Here is a 22,730-nt window from a genome sequence, read left to right as displayed (position 1 = left end):
AGGATTTTCAGGCTATCACCATCAAACGTTGACACCATCCAAGTTGATGCTTGTCAACGGACGCGTGATAGTTGAAGTTAAGCTTACTTAAATTCCAGTTGACCACACAAGGCACAGTTACCAGGGGCAAGAGGCTAGTGGTATGGATTAAGGATTCCACACAAATGAATTCAACAAATCTTCCACTCAATCTAACATACATGAAAATAAATTATAATCTAAAATCTAATCTAACTTGGAAGAATTGAGAACCATGAATGCAAATACAACACTTGGAGAGCAAAATCACCAACAATTGAACAATGATTATGATTCAAATAGCTGCAACATATACCAACAATTCTACAAAAAATCTCCCTTACAAATGAGAGACAAGGAGGCATATATAGAGTCTCTTACAAAATGGATGGCCAAGATTGATCTAAGACCAACGGCCAAGATCATGCCAACAAAACCCTAGAATTGCCCTAATTAGGGTTTACATCAAAAATAGTGCCACCAACATATGGCTCAATGAAAAGATACCTAGTCATCAAATAGGGAATCTTCTAGAAGATTCCTCCTTGCATCTCTCTCTCTCCTAGCATACTCCAAGAATCTAGCCAATACTGAATCTAACTCCTCCAAGGAAATGCTAGGCAAGGTATCCTGTTGTAAATCAATACGTCCAGTGAATCCGAGCAAGCATTCAAAGTGTTCTCCCAATCTGGCATGAGCTTCTGCGAACTATGAACATGAATCAACAAAGAGACCAAGTCATCTATTTGACTCTTCTTCAAAGAGTCCAACTGGCAAAAATACATAAATTTCATCTTGTCTCTTAATTCGGCTAAGTGTAAACCACTAGCATCACTAACATCAACGCCCAATAATTCCTCAATCGAGGCAAGGATCTTCATCTGAATGTCCTGAATTAATCCTTCCATCTCCATACAACTCGACTGGGTGTTCTCATAAGTTGATTTCTTCACGGCTAATGCACAATACCAGCCATGGAAATCATATCTGTCTCCACTGTGCACGATGTTCTCGCTGACCAGGGTGGAATTAGGAATCTTCTTTAAAGCCTGGAGGCGTCGAATAGTCTTGTCTTGAATAGGCTAGAATTCTTCCCAAACTCCCTCCAAATACTGGATTCTGAATACAAGCCCTGTTGTCCTATCATATGCATGGACAAACTGAGTGAGGAAATCATCTGCTTGCTTTCTTGCGCTCTCAATCCACTTTTCCACCTCCGAGAGTGCATCTCTCGCTGCCTCACAGTGTGAATGCATTCCATGGTCAACTGCAATAGGGGAAATAAGGGTGGGATCTTCACGCCTTGTCCCTGCAATATACTCTCTTAGTCTAATATTCTCTTCTTTGTACCTTTCTTTCTCCGCAATCTCCCTGTCTAACCTTGCATCAATTGCCTTGAGGTTTTCACCAACCTCCTGAAATTCTTGTTTTCTGGATGTACGACCAAGGGCAACTGAAGTGATCTGGAAATCCATAGGAGTAGCAATGTCCGTTGTCACGCCTGCAATAGGAACAACAATCTACGCAATCCACATTCTTGTTTCATCTCTAGCTATGTGCAACAAAATCTCCGCTCTCTTGGGCTCTTTCTCCTTAGCACTCCTAGCTAGGTAGTCATCAATATCATCAATAGGTTGTACCTCTATCATTTGTTTACTTTTCTCCATACTTCTCATCAGCCATTCAGGAATAGCGGCCATCTCCATACCATCATCGAGACATATTTCTCGATCAAGTCCTCTCAATGCCGAGATAACATCATCATCATCATCAAGATTATTCCTGGTCCAATCATATACCTCATTTCCCAAACTAACTTCCAAAAGGACAGTAGGGGATCCCGACTAATCATCATTCTCATTAGGAGGTGCAGAAGTCGTTGTGGCATGAAATTCCTGAGTATTCCCTGGTAGTATCACTATTTTGGAACACTGCTGAGTCTCCTTGTTCTGTTATGTTACTTCAATTACTTCGATTGATGAGACACTGGGAGGGGGTGAAGGAATGATAAGTGGAGGAATGATAGTCTTTTGTTTCTTCTTCCCTTTGGCCTTGACTTCTCCTGGCGTGTTCTTCCTTCTCTTGGGAGCTTGACTCTCTTCGTCTGTATGAATCCTGACATCACTAATAGTCCTCTGATTATCCTCGGAAATAGACTCTTCCGGATTCATTCTTTCATAAGTGAAAAGAACACCCATGTCAAATAACTTATTCATCTGTATATCTACCCATGCACAGGAGAAATTCAAAACCTCTCTCATCAATATATTCGGGTCAATCTCTTCTGACTCTGACCAATTTGGCAATAGGATTGCCTTCTTCATTTCATTCTCATATTGTGGATGTGTATGATCTCTATTATCTAACACCCGATCAGGAATGAGGAAAATTCCACATTTCCTCATGAAATCCACTGACATTCTGGACCAAATTCTTCTCTTCACTGCTTGCTCGTCCATCAGGTTGGCCCAATAATCTTCTATGTCTATTTTGTGAGTGAACTTCTCTCCCCTAATCCTTCCGACCTTCTTGTCTCGATCGAATCTTTCTCTTTTCTTGCATGTAGCAAATCGATAGAATGCAAGCTGCTCCCTCATAGTGTTGGCGGCTATGGCAAACTGGCAAACCTCTGATGTCTTCCCAACTGAAATAGGGAATGTCATGCCTGTCATGTGCTTCTTTGAATAACATCAAACTCTAGAAGTTGTCTCACCACTTCCAACAAAATCATTCTATCAGTCGGATACCTAGGAAGTCTGTAGGGTTCAGATTGAAACCCACGAATCCTAAGGTATGTGAAAATGGTAAACTGTATATACCACGATCCATATTTTTCTATTCACTCTATTGCGTCCTTGGACAATCTTCTACGGATTCTGCCTTGCAGCATCCGTGTGATGTACATAGTGAATGCATCATTCACTCTCTTATAGTCTTCAATTCTATACATGCTCAACTGGGGGTAGCATTCATGACTCCGGAATTGTCCTTGCCCATTCCCAATTTCTCCGTTGCATATTAATCCTTTGTATGAAACAAACCATGCAAGCAAGTATACCAGGTAAGAAGTCATGGCAAATGACTTGGACCGCTCTACATTCCTCAGCTAAAAATCCAGGTTGTCACTTATAATCTTCGACCAATTTACTAGTGTTCCTCTAAGACAATCCTGGATGAAGTAGAACATCCATCCATCAAATATTGCTCCCTACAGCATCCCCATCACTCGGTTAAGTAGGAATATCAAATCACTATACTCCTCCTTGAAATCTATGCACATGAGTGTCTTGGGAGCCTTGGAATGATGAGACCTAGGCTCAATCATCCACTCTTTATTAATCAAATTCTTGCATACACCCATCTTCTTCATGTATCTTTCTGCATAATCCTCCTTGGTCACATCCTTCATGTTTGTTTCGCGCGGGATTCCGAATACCTCTGCAATAGCATCCTTAGCAAGGTAGGCAATGACAACGCCCTTAGGAGTCTTGATCATTCTTGTGAGTGGATCGTAACATCGTGCACACTCCAGGATAAGCTCACTGCACTGTATGGACTGTGGAAATCCAGCAGCATGGAAAATGCCACTCTTCATAATGTTCGTATATGCTGGGGAAGGAACCTGATCTCCGACTCCGAACATTCGACGCTGCATTTGGTCGAAGTCTACGAAATGCATGTTTGTATCTGTGATCTGCTTCCATCTCAATGAAATCTTAAGTTCTGGATAAAATCCAGTCTCCAGCATCTTCAATAATTCTTTCCTTTCCTTATATCCAAACTTTGACATCGCACCTATACGAAGCTCGAAATTAGACTTAGGAAAATAAATAATGCTCTTAATAAAATTCATGGCTTTCTAAAGATTTTAGCTAATTAGAGCATGGAGTCAGGAAAATAATCCATACACTTGGTAAATTTTAACAATTAAGTTCAAAGTGTGACAACACTAAGGCATGGAAGCCTTCTATAAAATTCATTGATACCTCCTTATGCTTAGAAAATATGCAAGCTAAAATGCAAAGGACTATACCCAATAAATGACGACTAAGGAAAGGTGTGAAAGGTTGTGTTTTCACACAATGAATGTCTGAAGACACCTTTCGCAGTCAACAACGGAGGTCAACAATTCTGAAGACAACTTGAAAAAATCAGACTTTTAAAACATATTGTAATCTACAAAAATGTGCATAAACTCAATAAAAATCAATTTAATGATGAAAACAATCATATTCAAGAATGTAAGTGTGGCTGGTTAAAAATTAATTTCTGAGGACAAGTCTGAAAATTGATTACTTCAGACTTACCAGCACCTTGCAAAGTAGTTAAAAATCCCTGAAAATGATGAAAAATGGCTAAGGAATCAGCGCCAAGCAAAATCGTCAAAATGGTTAGGTGGCTGGAAATGAAAATTTCTGAAGACAACCGCCTAACAATGGAGTTTTCAGACCTGCAACAATGATAAGATGGTCTAAAAATGCACAGAAAACTCCACAAATACCTCCAAATCCAAATTGCCTAAGTTGGAATTGGCTAGGCAATAAAAACTTAAGTTTGAAAATTAATGGCAGCCATTAATGGAGGTCAAATCTGAAGCAAACCTCAGATCTGAAGCAAATCAGCGGGCTGGAAATGATGTCACCCACCAAGCATGCATGAAAATCACCAAAATGTGGCACAAAACACCTCTCCAAGCAAAATCGAAATTTTCCTAACTATGGTGCCAAACTAAAATTCTGAAAATGTTGTCAATGGCAGCCTGGATCTACAACAATGGAGGTCTAGAACAACAAGCAAAAAATGGAGGAAAATATCGCCCAAGTCTCCAAACACAAAATTGCCACTTTTCACCAAAAATTGCCAAATTTGGAAAAATCGCCAAACTTGGAAAATCAAAATTTCTGGAACTGGTCTTTAATGGCATCAAAGGGGAATAGATCAGCAAGTTGGAAAAAAATAGAGGAAAGAATCCTCAACCCAACACTTCACTTCAATCACTTGCTAAAATTCGCCCAACATGGAAAAAAATCGTCTTTCATGGAGACACCTGGCAGAAATAATAATAAAATAATGCAAAGGCTCCTCTCTTATACTTGCTTTTACCTCTTACTTTCACCACACAAGCAATGTGGGATAAAATACTTGCTTAAATACTTGCTTGGTAAAACCCTAACTTGCTTCTAGAAGGTTCAAATATTAAATGTTTATTGCAAGTTATTAAATTTTGCTTTTAAAATTTTAAATAATCATTAATAATTATTTAAAAACAAATAAAAATGGGGCTTATTTATTAAAATATTGCAATTTAAATCAAAATTAAGCCTCTAGGGGAAAATCGACTTGGGTTGAGATTGAAAAATCACTTTAAAAATCATTAAAATTGTCAAAAATTCCCCACAAGGGAAAATCGATCCTAGCTTGGATAAAAATCCATGCATAAATTCATAAAAAATGCACACAAAACTCCCCAAGGGAAAATCGATGGCAATCTGGATTGGAAAATCCATACTCCAAACTCACTTTAACTTGGAAAAATACTCCCTAGTGGAAAATCGACCTCTATCTAGATGAAAATCCGGACTCAAAATTCATTAAAATGCTCTCAGTGGAAAATCGACCTCTGTCTGGATGAAAATCCGGACAAAAATCCACAGTCGCTTGTCACAAAACATCCTGGTGGAAAATCGACCCAGGCATGGAATCATCCTCAACATTATCCACACTATAGTCCGCACTTCAGTCCGCACTCCTGGTGGAAAATCAATGGCAGTCTAGATAAATCCTGACACTTAGCCAAATTTTAGCACTTACAGGGGAAAATCGACTTGGGTATGGATAAACAGTGGTGGAAAATAGTAGCCAGTATGGATTTCAAGGGAAACCCATGCGTAGTGTGGATTTTGAGTGGGGGAATGGGTTGGGTAGTCTGGAATGTGAGGGGAAAAACGCCTCTAGCATGGAATTTGACCCTATAAACCTTGGAATATGGATTTCCCTTAGGATTTTAACATTTTAATCACTCAAAATAACTTAGAAACTTTAAATTTAGACTGGACTTAGGCAAATTTTCCAAAAATATGAGCGAAACGCTAGGAGAATATTGGAATAAAATGCGAAATAAATTTAAATAATACCTTAGGAGTGAGAAAACAACTCCAAAAGGTCTGTGAATACCTTGGCACTTTAAAATCACTGATGCACGTGTTTAAAAACACGTTAACGCTCAAAAGGTCAACCACTTAGACAAAACTTAGGATCATTAAAATATCAACGTTTGCAGCTTGATCCTATAACTTCAAAAACCCTAGACGGCACTAGGCATGATCAAAACTCTGAGACTCGGGCACGGGAAAAGCAAAATTGCCCACTAAGCAGCCAAAACCCTAACCTAACAACGCAGAAAGCTGGCAAAGAGGGGGTCCTCGTTAGCAATGGGGCGATGTGTGAAAAGGTTACAACACGGTCCACTCACTCAATCTTATGCTACCAAAGATTGGGAATAAAATCGATTGGATCAAACAGGTGTATGTAGAGGTTGAGGATATCCAAATGTTCATCACAAACCACCACATTTCTCAAGGGATTTTTAGATCTTTATCGAGTTTGGAGCTATTGAAGGTAAGTGAAATAGTAATTTAATTTTACATTTTCTGATTTTTTTATTTTCAATGTTCATAGTTTGATTGTGCAAAGTATAATGTGTATTCTTCTTTAATGTTTGTCTTTATTTTTTATTCATTTTGGCTCTAATTTTTGTCATAGGTTGCAAATCGTTTTGCATCTAACACAATCCTCTTGAGACAACATGTCAAAATTAAAGTGGCACTTTGTAATATGGTGATCAGCCAAAATTGGGCTATATGGAAGCAAAGCAGCATTGAGAGGGCAACAAAAATTAGGCAACGGATATTGGATGACTCATGGTGGGATCTTGAGAAATATCTCTTTAGTTTCAGCCAGCCCATTATGAGCATGATTCGCTACACTGACATGGATAGGCCTTTCATTGGAGAGGTTTATGATGGCATTGACTCAATATTTGAGCAGATGTTTTGATGTTATAGCAGCAGGAGATATCTTTCCCCTGACTGCTATCTTTAAGTTTTATTAATATCTTACTTATCGCTGACTTATCCTTAACTAATATTTAATTAGTATTCATCTCATTAGTGAGGGAGTGTTGATCAGATTTGTTTATCCTAATCGCACTCTTGTTTTGACGGGTTACCCCATTTAGGGTCATGTCCCTTCATATGCTTTAGACGGATATATTATTTGTTCAATCAAGAGCCTTAGAATATAGCGATAGTAGTTGAAGTACATACTGTGTGTATCCACAATACCCGTGGAGGCTCTGCTGCGTATACACTTGTATTGCCCATGAGAATATTGTTGTGCACATCCGAATCGTCTGTGAGAATTACATGCTATTCTTAGACATGCGATACCTGTGGATAATCAACATGGTATCGGAGCAAGCACGATAATGGGGGTTGAAGGAGATTTTGTGCCTATTAGTGTTACAGATTGCAACGGTAGATTTGTTGGCAGCTTTTGAGTTCTTAGACTCCATCATTAAAGTTTGAGATAAAGGAAGACGTGTACAGCAAGATGAAATCATTGGAGAGACAGTTGGAGTTCATCGACATACAGGAGGAATATGTGAAGGAAGAACAAAAGAATATGAAGAGGGAGCTTCTGAGAGGTGAAGCGGATACAGTCTGTGCCTCTGGTGATTGGGCAATTTATGGAGATGGTAGACTAGAATAACGGCATAGTGGGCTCCACAACGGGATCCAACTATTATGTGTGAATCTTGAGCACCATCAACAAGGAGATTCTTAAGACCTCGGCCTTTGTCGCTCTACACAAGCACTCCAATGCTCTCGTCGACATCCTGTCGCCCGCAACTGACTATGTTTCGCTTCTTTCACAGTCCGAGAAGCCCGATGTGACTTATTCTGATATCGGTGGATGCGACATTCAGAAGTAGGAGATCCGCGAGGCGGTGGAGTTGTCGCTAACACACTGTTGACGTGTCTGGAATCGCATTGCTGCAAACTCCATACGGCCAATGCAGAATAGAATAAACTCACTGAGTATCCTATCCTCTCTTGAGATAAGGAAGTCCCTAATGCTATTTTTTATATTTGATCAGAGGGGACAACCTCAAGGTTTCTTTTGTCAGGGCTTGACTGCGGGATCTCTCACTGGTTGATGTGCTTTGCTGGAAACACAAGGGGACTTACGATTTGCAACAAGCTAGTCTGTTGTGATTCTCGAATTACGTAATAAAGAGCAAAAGGAAAGGTTTAGGAGATCTAAAACTAACAACACGAGTATGTGGGTAGACGGATTCAACATAACCAATTCCTCCTTGGCCAGAATAGCTCACAACCTTGCAGGAACGGTGCAATCTTCAAAGGGACTTGGAAGATTTTCAGACTGGAGACGCACGGCTAAGCACCCAATTCTGGCGCAGCTTAGACGGACACCTGCAATTGAACTAAGCACAATTAAAGGCTCAGGTTAACCACACAAAAGGATACACAATCAGTATATCCTCAGTGGTATGAGCCCGAATCTATCAAATACCTGCACACCCAAAATAGAAAGATCTATCTAAAGTGCTGAGAGAAACCATGCAAACAAGATGAAAACAAGACAATAAACACCAAATCAATGTTTATATATTGATTTCAGCTGACTATTACAACAATTTCTGCAGCATCTCTATGCTACTGCTTAAAATCTAACCTATCCTAACCCTAAAATCTAACTATCTAACAAGCTCTGATTATCTCACTATCTAACAATCTCTAACCATCTAACCCTTTACAAAAGAAAGGCCTCTGCCTTTTATAGATATTACAATTTTGAATCAGAGGCCAGGATGGACTGCATCCAAGGGTCCTGATCTGCCTTCCAGAAGCTGGCAGCTTTGACCCATGCCTAATCAATTCTCAATTATCCAACCAACCACAATTTCAACCACCTACAACTGCTTTGGCATTAATTTGAGTCTATCCAATCTTCTTGGTGGTTGGGAATAGTTATCCATAAAAATATCTTGCATGGGACCCATAGGCAGTTTACAATAAAGCTGTTTCAGTTTTAAAACTGAATTTTTGGACTTAAATCCAGCTGTGTGCTTTCTTGAGAATGCATAGACTTTGTGTTCTTTTGCTTTTTTGCCTTCAATTTCGCCGGTGGACTTCATCTTTATTCAACGGCACGGTTCCCAATGCTTGGTTGCTCTTGCGCTCTTGCATCTTTTCTTTTCCAGTCTTCAACGCCTAGCCTTGAATTGCGATCCTTCCTTGATTTGTGTTTGAGGTTTTTCTCCTAGTTCTTTGATGACGCTCTGCGATCAATCAACCAATTTCACTTCATTAAATTAATTTGAAAAATTAATTAATTAATTTAACAAATATTAAATTTAATTACGACGCCTGGCTTGAGAAGCTCTTTGTGAGATGTATCTTGAAAATGCTTCTCCTTTCTCTTCAAATGTGAAATCTGATCCTTGGGCGATTTACTTCTGCGTGATTTTACCTTTGGAGTCTTGGGCGTTTTGAATGGGTTTATGGCGTTTTGAAAACCTCTTATAGCGCGATTCTGGAGGTTTGAAGAGTTTCTACAAATTTTAAAACTCTAACTCTCATGCTTTTCCGGTGAATTTCAGAGAACTTAGACGCTATTTTGCAATTTTCAAAAACTTCGGACCCTTCCGCTTGTTTTGCAAATTTTGGAGCATTTAGCGTTTTTGGAATTTCGGAGTTTTCAAGCGTTTTGGGCGAACTGGGAATATTTTTGGAGCTAAACGCGTTTGGAAATTTCGCGATTTAAATGCCAAAATCGGAGCTTAAGGCGGTTTTTACAACTTGTCCAGAATTTCGGACCATTCAACGTTTTTGCGAATCTTAAAGTGAAGTTCGGATTTTTTGGAGGTTTTAACGTTTTGGTGCCCAAAGGTATTTTTCGTGATTTTAACCTTCTAGAGCTTTCAGCGTTTTGAAGCATATTTTGCGAACTTAAACAAATTTCGGAGCTCCCAGCGTTTTTTGTAACCTGTAGAAATTTCGGACCTAAATGCCCTTTGTAAAACTTCGGATCTATAAACGCGTTTGCAAATTTCGGAGGTTTGAAGGCGTTTTTGAAAATCGAAAAAAACTTCGGACCATATGGCTATTTTGCAAATTCGACGAATTTCGGATCCTTAGGTGTTTTTGGAATTTCGGAGTTTTCAAGCGTTTTGGGCGAATTGGGAATATTTTCGGACCTAAACCACCTTTTGGCAAGTTTTTTACTTTTTCAACTTTTTGCCCCATGGTCCGAAATTGAGGATTTTAAGTGATTTTCGGACCTCTGGGGTCTTTTTGCAAATTTATAACAAACTTTCAAATTTTGGAGCCAGGGTCCGAAATTGGGCGTTTAAGTGAAATTCGGACCTAAACCCACTTTTGCAACATTTCACTTTTTCGGACCTCCTGCCAATTTTGTCAACTTTTTCACTTTTTGCCCCAGGGTCCGAAATTGGGCAACTTAAGTGATTTTCGGACCTCTGGAGGCTTTTTGCAAACTTTTCCAAATCTTTAAATTTCGGCCCCAGGGTCCGAAATTGGGTGTCTTAAGCGTTTTTAAACGTTTTCTCAAGAAGTGCGAGCTTGGGCACTTGGGCAAGTTTGTCAAGATCTCCCTGGAGGATCATTTCATGGAATATAACATTTAAGTATCATTTCCTCCTCCTTTCTTATACTTCAAGTTATATTCCATATATACTTTCAGGATGTTTGAGAGTGGTTTCAGACCTCCAGGAGTTATATTGCAAATTCTAGTTTTTGGAGGTTTCATCAGTTTTCAGACAGTCAAATTTCAGGATCAGGACATTCCAGACTTAGCCAAATTTCAGGGTCAGGAAAGAAAGGCACAAACTGGGGGGGTCCCTGTCCAAGACGGGGATGGGTGTGCGATTCGCACAACACACACCATGATCTTTAAAAACAGATCGGCATTGATCCACCCCACGGCGTGCTGCTCTTCGGACCGCCAAGCACTGGTAAGACCCCGTTGGCCAAGGTCGTTTCTCACCAAACCACCGCTGCCTTCATTCGTGTTGTTGGCTTGGAGTTCGTGCAGAAGTACCTTGGACAGGTATGTTTGCCTCATTTCATAAATACGAATTGAAAAACACATAAATGCTTTTAAGAAATTAGATGTATCTTCGAGAGACATGCCCTATCTATCTTTTAGAGAGAATCTAGTGGCTAGTTGTGTGCCAATCTTACCCCACTTTGAAACACTTGGAATTGAATTTGACATTACCAAACCCTAATTAGTACAATAGGGTGAATTTTTTGTGTATTCAATTAAAAAATAAAGTTTGGGTTTCGGAAGCACCTTGAAAAGTTAATATATGCCCCTTGGCCTATATCAAGGGGGATTCATTCTAGTGCGAGGTGAATGTAAGAGTGATTTTCACTTTGATAGGGGTGGAATTGAAGCACCTGGCCGATGGTGAGCCTCATATCTGTGTGACACTCTTGTGCGTAGGATCTTGGAGGAGTTTCTTTTTCATCTAGATGAATTCGCCAATGAATGTGTCTATCACTATTTACAGGCTTGCAGCCATGGGACTGAGTTGGTGGCTAGAGACATCTCTTGAAGAGGAAGAACCCATACAAATTCTCATTATGATCAGTTTCTTCGAAGAGGAGGAAATAACATTCAGAGGGAGTCTGACAAACCAACAGAGGCAACCTTGGACGAGGAGGTCAGGAGGTTCATGCAAGTACTTGGAGCTTTAGAGGGAGTCACATTATCACTTGTTAATGCATTTTTTGTCTGAGAGGTGAAAGCCCTTGTAAGTGTATATTTCTCTGTGACAGAGAAGTATAAGGTGAAAGCCCTTGTCAGTGTATATTTCTCTACGACGGAGAAGTATGAGGTGAAAGCCCTTGTAATGCATTTTTTCTCTTTGACAAAGAAATTTGAGGTGAAAGCCCTTGTCTTTCCACCCTCTAAGAGTAGCCATGGTGGACGTCACGTTGAGTGACTCCATGATGATGTGTTTCCTTCCACTAATGGGAGTAGCCATTGTGGACATCACGTTGAGAGACTCCGTGATGATTCTCTTGTACCAGGTTTATCCACCCTCTAGGAGTAGCCATGGTGGACGTCATGTTGAGAGACTCCATGATGACATCACGTTGAGTGACCGTGAAGGACACTTGTGCACTTGTTTCCTTCCCCTCGTGGGAGTAGCCATGGTGGACATCATGTTGACTGACTCCATGATGATATCACGTTGAGAGACTCTGTGATGGGCACTTGTATGTGTGTTGCTTTCCACACATGGGAGTAGCCATGGTGGACGTCATGTTGAGAGACTCTGTGATAAACTCTTTTCCACATATGGGTGTAGCCACTGTGAGTGTCATGTTGAGAGACTCCATGACATGGATATTTGGAAAGATACCTCCCTAGCTAAGAGGGAGTGTTGATGTTATAGCAGCAGGAGATATCTTTCCCCTGACTGCTATCTTTAAGTTTTATTAATATCTTACTTATCGCTGACTTATCCTTAACTAATATTTAATTAGTATTCATCTCATTAGTGAGGGAGTGTTAATCAGATTTGTTTATCCTAATCGCACTCTTGTTTTGACGAGTTACCCCGTATAGGGTCATATCCCTTAATATGCTTTAGATGGATATATTATTTGTTCGATCAAGAGCCTTACAATATAATGATACTAGTTGAAGTATATACTACGTGTATCCACAATACCCGTGAACACTCTGTTGCCTATACACTTGTATTGCCCATGAGAATATTGTTGTGCACATCCGAATCATCTGTGAGAATTACATGTTGTTCTTAGACATGCGATACCTATGGATAATCAACAAGATGAAGTACATCATTCATGCAAAAGAGCAAGACCCCGAGGAGACTTTCTTCAAACAATTGCAAGCAATTGTTCTAGAAAGGTGGAATAAGATGACGACTCCTTTACATCTTCTTGCCTATGTGTTGACACCAAAGTACTATAGAAATCAGTATCTTGATCAACAAGGAAGGCTTGCACCATGGAGAGATTTAGAAGTGTCTAATGGGTACAAGGTAGCATTCCTTGGACTCTACCCTAAAGATGATGTGCTAGATGTGATTACAAATGAGTTCACAAATTTTGTGAACGTAAATGGTCTAGTGTTGACACTCTTCGTCATAGATTTAAGAAGGATGTTTATAGTTGGTGATACTTCCATGGCACATGCTTCCAAAAACCTACAACCCCTCGTAGTCAAAATTTTATCACAAGTTTAATTAATTAAAATTTATCACAAGTTTTATTTATAGTTTACTTTGTCTTCATAGGTTGCTAGTAATTTTTAATTTTATAAATTTATAACTTTAATTGTTTACTTTGTCTTCATAGGTTGCTAGTTCATTTGCATCAAAAAGAAATTGGAGCGCATAATCTTTCCTCCACTCAGTAAAGTGCAATAGATTGCAATAAAAAAGAGAGGAGAATTTAGTATATGTGCATTCAAACCTATGTCTTCTTTCACACAAGCAACATGACTATAAGCAAGGGGAAACGAATATGTGGGATATAAAGCCAGAGCATATTGATTTGGATGCTTCCGCTTCTCTGCTTGTTGCATTTGATGACTCGGATAGCAACCAAACTTATAGTGCAAGTGCAAGTGGTATTGGCATTAGTTCGTCTGATGTCAATTTTATTGGAGCACGTATAGTTTACTTTGTCTTCATAGGTTGCTAGTTAATCTACATCAAAAAGGAATTGGAGGACATATTCTTTCATCCACTCGTAAAGTGCAATAGATTGCAATCAAAAAGAGCAAAGAATTTAGTATATGTGCATTCCAACTTGCATCTCCTTACACACAAGCAACATGACTACAAGCAAAGGGAGTTGAAGATGTGGGATATACAGCCAGAGCATACTAACTTAATGCTTCCAATTCTCAATTTGTTGCATTTGATGACTCTGAAAGCGAGCACACTAGTAGTGCAAGTGGCATTGGCATTGGCTCATCTAAGTCAATGTCAACGATGAGAATGATGATGTTGATGATTTAAAGAATCCATTGATGATTAAACTTCAAAACTATAGATCCAATTGTTGAAACAATTATACTTGAACTCGATATTATTATTCTGTCACTTTGATATTGAACTTGATGTATATGATGCCATTATGGTATGATCAAGATGGTACGATTACAAGTTTATGTTGGTTTTGTTGTTTATATGATGCTATGTGACATTCTAACCTTAATTCGTGCTTCTAGGCTGCATATATATAAATATATGTATATATATGTATATATATACACATACATTTATATATATATATATATATATATATATATATATATATATATATATATATATATGTATGTATATATATATAAATATATGTATGTATATATATGTGTGTGTGTATGTATGTAACATTTTTATATTGTTTTTGTACTAACAAACCCAAAAACCTTTTCAAAATTTTGTCGTACTGGGTTCTCGAACCCGAACCGGCAACTTAGATATAAATAGGCATAATAACCATTAATATGTTGTTTCCATTTGTGTGCCCCTCACCCACAACAATGGATTTTCAAACTCACCATTTAAATAGGGAGCATGGACAAGTGACCTACTTCATGATAGCCGAGATTCAAAGGATTACCAATAAATATCTTTGAGTCTCTAATGCAAGAGCATCCAAGTGCATAGGCGATCCTGCATTGCCCAAAAACATTTTCAGATTTTTCTCTGGTTCCAACTAAGTTTTGTTTATTTTTGGTGATGTTTGCTAGTTCTTGCTTCTAGAAAGAATTTTGCCAAATATTAAAGGCATCCTTGTGTGGAGGTAACTTCATCAAAAATTGGTTAAGTCGGAGGTCACCTAGCCAAAGGGTTTAATGGGTTTTACCATCAAATTTGCAAAGTTCAAAAGTTTCCTAGAGTAAGTTATTCATGACAAAGAAATTCAAAAGTAGATGATAACACAAAACACCGAAATGAGGAATCCCTAACCAATAATTTATCGCGCTATTGCAGGACTTTGTGACCACAAACAACAAAATAGGTGATGTTCAGGTTCATACCAAACCCCAATATCCCAACAAGCAAGCATACATGTTGGATTATCGACAAGATCCATAACCCCAACATCCTCAAGAAAGAAGGCACAAGGGCATAAAGAGTCTCAACATCTCGACAAACAAACATAGAATTGGGATATCTCATATCGGCAATGTCAATGACCAATGACCATAAAGAAGAGGTGTTCAAGTTTCTACTGAACCCCGACATCCTAACATACAAGGAACTTTTTCGGAATTTCAGCAAGATCCTTACCTAACAATAGAGGGAAAGAAAGCAAAGGCTTCCTTGAAACTTTGACATCCAACCTGCGAAGCTAGACATTGGATTCTTGACAAGATGCTTACCTCAATGACCATAAAGTGAAAAGACATGGTGTTCCTAACAAGCCCGTACCTTGATAGGACTGAAACGATGATGGGTTGGAGTTTGCAAAAGAAAGTCCACCATCGATAAAATGCCAAAACTTTGACCCCTCATGACGTAAAAAATTTCAATACTTAAAAATGAAACAAATGTTCAAGCCATGTGAAGAAGCTCAAGGAGCAATCTCATATGGTATACTATTCAATTCTAACAATTCAACTCCTCCATGGTGGACATATAAGTTAGATAAGAAACTTGGTTAGGAGGTTAGGAAACTGAAGAGGGCGAGATATTAGAATTGGGAAGAAGCACATTGGAATAATCATGGATTTTGAGGCATATCGATTCTAAATTATTTTGTAAGAGAATTCTTTCAATTGTTTAGAAATGCCATTGCCAAACTATTGTTTTCAATTAAGGTTTACTATAAATTTATTAAGACAGATTTTAATTATTCGATTGTAATCATATGGCCAATTGAATGCAATTATAATTGAAAGTTAACATCTTATTATTTCCATATGAACAACATTGATTGTGGGTGCATGGTACGATAGCTTGACAAAAAACCCTTACCTCGACTACACCAAATGCTATTAAAGCAAGGTTGCTTGTTAGGAAGGTGGTGCAGGAGCACCTAATAGGCCTTCATGCCTTAATGAGGCCATGATGCAATATCCTAAGGATTTTGAGTTCATTTTATTTAATAAGGTCAATCATGACCATTCTTGATGTAATAAGTGTCTTTTAGGTCATTAGATAAGGTTTTGAATCATAATGAGGTCATATTGACAAGATTGTCAAAAATTGTCAAGATATCACAAATATGTAAATGGGTATAGTATGGAGTTCTATGATGTATCAAGGTGTTTTACACCTATTTGGACCTATTTGAGTCATTGTTGAGCCATGGAAGTCTTTGATTAGGTCTAGGTTCCATTTGCGCAAAAATTATCAAAGTTGACAAAAAAAAAAGTTGTCAAGCAACTTTTGAGTTTGTAAGGTTAATTAGATATGGTTTGTCAAAATAAGTTGAAAGGGTGGTTGTAACCGTTTTTGAAGGCTTGGAGGACATTATAAAGGTCTTTCCTCATTCTATGTAAGGTTGGTTGCCATGTATTGAGGAAGAATATCAATAAAAGTTGAGAAACACCATAAATGAATAAACTTATTGACTGTCCCAAAGTAGCAGTGACTGTCCTTGTTGACAGTGTACAAGAACTAGTGTTTGCATGGATGAGTGATGGTTGGTTTTTGGTAGTTGGAGTTTGGAGAGAGTTTTGGGGCACACTATTGAGTACCTAGAATCCTTTGAAGACATTGAGTTGAAGGGAGAAAGCCTTAGGTTGTTGACTGTCCCTAAAGGTACTTGACGGCCATTAAAACAGTGAAACAAATCTAGGAGTTGTGTTACCTTTTGGGAGGTTGAGTGGGTACAGAGAGCCAAGGTTGAACATGTGAAGAGGCCTTGTAGGAATGACAAGGGAGTATGAGTGTGTTTGTGAGGAAGCTTACATTTTGGGAGTTGGCATTAGTGGAGAAAAGGAAGTCCTAATTGGGGTAGTTTTGGTTGAGTGACTATTAAGGAGTTTGTGGGTGTTTGAGTGTTGTGAAGCATGGATGTGGGTTCAAGATGGTTGAATATGTATGGAGGAATGTGTGTGAGTGGTTGGATAAGGGTTTGAGGAGATTGGATGTGTTTGGGCTATTGTAGCCTTGTGAATGGATTAAGAGCCTAGTGAGGAATTTGTGAAGTTATGGAAGGATTAGACCTATTGAATAGGCAACTTGGGAGAAAGAAATCTCCCTAATGTGCTTTTGGTGTGGATGCTCTGCATCAGAAGGTGTTGGCAGTTGTTGAAGGTAAGGGGCAGGTGTTCCTAAGGCTCGAGAGGTGCATCACAAGTCTGAAGACAAGTTCGGCAATTGCAAAGATAAAGAGGGATGTTGAAACTTGTGAAAGTAAGTTGGATTTCCACTGTGTGTGCATAGAGAGTTAGAGATAGAGTTTGATTTGTTGTGAGACCTTGAGAAAATGCCCCTGAGAAGAAGAAACCCCATATTAGAGGAGGTGATAGAACAACGTCATGTACAAATGAGAAACGAATTGAAGAATCTAGTTATAGGCCTAAGAAGAAACCTTGGCAATGCTAAACGACAGCACAAGTTGTGAAGAAAGTGAGGTTAATGAACATGATAGAGAAAACAAACGGCCAGCTGTGCTAGGGAAGAACAATTCCTAAGAGATTTAGTCAAGATTAGTAAAAGTATCTGAATGGGGGTGTATAATTTTTCTAAAGCATTGAACCCTGATGACTTGGTAGATTGGATAGGTGAATTAGATCAGTAATTTGATTTGGAAGAAATTTGAGATCCACAAGAGTGAAGTTGGCACAAACAAAACTCTAAGGACATGTTGCACTTTAGTGGAGAGAACTATAGAGAAAGAGAGTTGCTAATGGTAAGACTAGGATAACTAGATTGATTCAAATGGTAGCTATGTTGAAGGAAAAATTTATCCTTGGAGAATATGAATTGGAGTTGTTTAGAAAGCTGCTAAATTTGAAGCAAAAAGATAGTGGGAAAGATTACACAGGAGTTTTGCAAGATGGCAATTAGATCTAGACAACATATGATAGATAGGGAGAAGGTAGCTAAATATATAAACAGGTTGAGATTCAATAATCAAGATGAGATGAGTATGTTGAAGATCACTATGACTAAAGAGGCTTACTAGTATGCCATGAAAATTGAAGAAAAGATATAGAGGATGCAGAAAAATAATTCTATTAAGTAGAGGAAGATTCTCAACAAAGAGAGGACAAGTAAACAACAGTAAAGGGAAACAAGTCTATGGAAAAGAAACCAAAACTAAATGAAATAAGGAATCAGGGCAAAGAACAAGAGGAAAGGAGTACTCAATAGGACATGGTAGCAACAGAAAGGGTTTTTTTAGGAAAATGTTTCCATTGTGGAGAAGCTAGCCATAGGGCCTTTGAGTGCCCACAAATATAAAAGGGTACCAAGAAAAGAAAAGCTAGAAATCATCTAGCGCAAGAGGACGAGGAAAGTGTGGCATCATCGAAATATGAAGAGCCAAAGGAAGGTGAATCTCTCATGTTGAAGAAAGTATTGGTGAAACCATATGGATGATCTTAGAGAAGATGTCTCTTCCAAACTATCTCTTCTAAAGGTAAGTGTTGCAAAGTAATTGGAGAAAGTGGTAATATTAATAACTTAATTCTTGAGAAAATGGTGGAAAAGATAGGTTTGAAAAAGAGAAAACATTCTTGTCCTTATAAAGTTTCTTGGTTCCAAAAGCAACATGAATTGATGGTGGATGAGCAATGTCTGGTTAGTTTTCAGATTGGGTCCTATAAGAATGAAATCTTGTGTGATGTGATGTCAATGAATGCTTGTTGTGTTTTGTTAAAAAGACCTTGCCAGTTTGATAGGAAAGTTGTCCATGATGGTAAACGAAATTTGTACACTATCGTTAAGGATGGTCAGAAATATGTCTTGAGTTCTCTAAACAAGGTGAAGAAAGTAAAGGAAAACAATTCTATAGTTTCTTCCAGTGCAAGAAAATAGTAGTGAAGGAGACAAGGGGCATTGAGAATAGCTCCATGAAAGTTTCTCTAAAGCACACTACTATTGGGAATAGTGGAAATGGTAATAGTTTTGTGCACAACAGCATAAAGAACGGAAGAAAAATATTAAGACCGAAGGTAATCACTAGAGAAGTGGAAGTCTAGAGGCAAAACATCCCAAGTCATGCTTGGGGTATTTCAAATTTTCTCAAGAAGGCCATGGATCAGACTTATGGAGCAAGACAAGTTGTGGCAACCTGTATGTTGAGGATGGAAAACAAGAGTGGAAGAGAGAATGTGGAAGAGCTCAAGTGGATAAAGAGAAAATTTGGATAAAGAACAAGCATGGGATAGCTGTCCCATGCACCGTCAAATGTTCAACAATTTCCAACTCATGTAACATTTTTCTTACACAAGGTGTCTGATGCAAGAGAATTCAGGTACACGTGAAATCCTACATTGTCCAAAAACATTTTTCAAGTTTTTTCTCAAGTTCCAGCTCAATTCTATTTAGTTTAGGTGATGTTTGGTAGTTCTTGCTTCCAAAAGGAATTCTATCAAATATTAAAGACATCCTTGTGTGGAGGGAATTTCATAAAAAATTGGTCAAGTCAGAGATCACCAAAGGGTTTAATGGCTTTTACCATTAAATTTGGCAAAGTTCAAAAGTTTGTTGAAGTTATTTATGTCAGAGAAGTCCAAAAGTAGATGATTACACAAAACCCCAAAATGAGGAAGCCTCGACCAATGACCTATAGAGCTATCGGAGGACTTCATAACCACCAACGACAAATAGAGTGATATTCAAGTTCATACCGAAGCTCAATATCCCAACAAGAAAGCATACATAAGAAGAGAAAGATAGAAGAAGAGAAAGAAGAGTTTTGCAAGTGTTTTGGAGGTGTTTAAGGCAGTCATGAGAGCTGTAAGATGAAGGTAGAGATCATATTTAAAAGATGATTGAAACCAAGAAGATGCGAATACAAGAGGTTTTGAAGACTAGTAGGCAGGATGTGCCTAGAAAGATTGTAAAATTTCTGAATTGTCTCTTGTTGTAATCTTCCATATATGTAGTTTTTCTTGAAGGATTTGATAATAAAGATATGTTTCACATTTTGTCTCAAATGTTTTTATGTGGGTGGAATGATATGTAAAGGATGCAAGATTGGGTAGTTTGATAAGACCCCCTCAATCTTGACTACATCATCAAGTTCTGGATCCGGTTCTTTGTGGGCCTAGGCAAGATCCTGTCAATTCCCTACGAGTCCATCCCACAAGAATTCAGGGCAAATTTAGCAGGCACTTGAGGAAAACGAGCAAATTTTTCCTATTTTTACTTCTTTTTTTTTAAATTTCAATGATTAAATAGTTATAAACAGTTAAAAGTAACCCCAAAAACCCTAAAACTACAATCATTAATTCTCCTCAAAAGTTTGTAAGGCTCATAGATTGCAAGAGGATGCCATTAAATTTACCACTAGTTAACATGTACACTCCAAGGCAATAACAATCATAATTTCTTAAAAGTCGAATTCGAGATGCATCTAAAGGATGCAAAATCTACATGTAATGAAAGATAAAATACCTCACATAGGCTGCTATGTAGAGGTGTTTTGAGTTGGAGAGGTGCAAGTGCCAAACATTAACTTGTGCTTATTAGTGCACCAAAGTTTGAAGCCTAGCTACCAAATATTTTAGAAAACATGCATACATGTGTATATATTTATGTGTGCATGTGTGTATACATATATGTGTGTGTATGTATACATATATATTTATACACACACATATATATCTTGAAGTATGTAGCTCCTATTTTTTTAAATGGTTCACCAATGTCCATACCCACCTTCCATACCAGTATCAATCTCCTAGCAACCTTGGCTATTGTAGGTTTGTCTTATTACATAACCTTCCCTAAAGAAGACTATAGATCAATCCTTACCTAATAGAACATTGCACTTGACTATTGTACTCTCTTTGTGATCTAACAGTAAAGTTTCTCTTGTTCGTGATTGTAATCCAAGTACAAACAACTAATCATTAACAAACAAGGTATGATTAAACTAAAAGCCTTAGATAGAAGTTGAAGATCCCTTGGCAAATCAAAATAAATCTTATTAACTGCATATATAGAAAAGGGGACTAAATAAACATTATAATAAGTTCAAAAGCCTTTTAAAAAAAGAACCAAAACCAGAAAGAACCTCTAAGCAAGGAAATAAAGAAAATATAAACAAAAACTTACAAGGACCCAAAATATTGCAAGCAGAGGCCCAACTTAAGCCTCAAGCGTCAAAAAAATGCCTAATTTGAAATGTTTTGGATTTGACAAATATTCTTTAAGAAAATTAAAGGAAACCTTATATCATATGTATTTGAAAGTATAGCACCTAATATGTAGGAAATCAACATATCATGTATTAAAAATGTATCAACTGGAATAATATGGATACCTGCAATATAGTTTCCCGAATTAAGTTTTCTCTCCTCACTCTAAGCACCAAGTAAGGGCAGGTTCCCTCAAATAAGATAGAACGAAATATGGCATCTTGAAACTCATTACGCATTTGCATAGTGGAATCCAATTGCAAAATTTTACTCTTGCTTGATGTATCATATACAAAAGGATAGTTGCAGAAGGAGAAAGAACTCCTGCTTAAAACAATAAAAACAAAAAATTAGAAGATAGAAACAAGGAGACACTGAATCCAGAGGCTAAATCAATTTCTGAAAAAGCAATGTTGCAAATCCATATTCGAATTGAAAGATTGCAGAAGATAATCTCCACTCATTGCAACAATAGAAATTGAATCTGCAAAACATGTTAGAAGCTCCATGATTGGTTGTCTTTCATCAATAAAATTGTGGTGTAGGAACTTTAGGTCATATATCATTCATTTAGCTGAATAAATAAGTCAATACATGATATCTAAGTTGCAAAATCGGACAAACATTTACATTCTTGGTTAGAAAATGATATCCAAAGATTTAGGAAATGAGAAAACTGAAAACTTAATAACATGTAAACAATGTGAAAAACATATATGAAATCTTTAAAATGATACTCGCAACAAAATTACCACCCAGGATATTAAGGTAAAGAGATTAATCTACAATTAAATCCAGCAATTTGAAAAAGATAATTGATGTCCAACCGAATATCTCGATTGATTAATATATGGTGTAGCTATGATCAATGTTTTTCACATATCTATTTGATCCTTTTACCTGACCATTAATATTAATTCATCAAAATATTGATAATTTCAAGGGTTAATGCAGCATGTATTTAAGTGTTTATCCCATATTTGACTTGTATAATCATTATAAGAAAGGAAATTTCAGTGTGTATTGTTAATCTCAAGGAGAGTGACTTTCTATTCTTTACGCTGATTCAGGGTTGCATTGTATTGTACAACTTCCAAGTTATCTTGTAAATCCCTTTCTTCTACTTATCTTCATTACTGGAGAAACAAAGTAATTATGCTGTCACTAATATATAATTTGTTATTATTATCTGACTTTTAATGCATATTTTAATTTCAACTGAGAAAATAAAAGTCACTGTCTTTCAACATCCAGTCATTTTCCATGTGAAGGAAAAATAATTTCTGCAT

General features: G+C 37.7%; 1 protein-coding gene across 8 annotated transcripts in view; it reads right to left on the bottom strand.

Annotated features, from left to right (window-relative positions):
- Positions 1-22,730, bottom strand: part of LOC131036882 (uncharacterized) — a 222,540-nt gene that overhangs the window by 131,434 nt on the left and 68,376 nt on the right. For all 8 annotated transcript variants that reach the window (XM_057968889.2, XM_057968890.2, XM_057968892.2 and 5 more), the window contains one exon: positions 21,567-21,765. In XM_057968889.2, coding sequence (XP_057824872.2) covers positions 21,567-21,765 — 199 coding nt within the window. The remainder of the gene's footprint in view (positions 1-21,566; positions 21,766-22,730) is intronic.

Source organism: Cryptomeria japonica, chromosome 2 (genome assembly GCF_030272615.1).
Source record: "Cryptomeria japonica chromosome 2, Sugi_1.0, whole genome shotgun sequence".
Lineage (NCBI taxonomy): Eukaryota > Viridiplantae > Streptophyta > Pinopsida > Cupressales > Cupressaceae > Cryptomeria > Cryptomeria japonica.
This window is presented reverse-complemented; position numbering and strand designations above follow the sequence as displayed.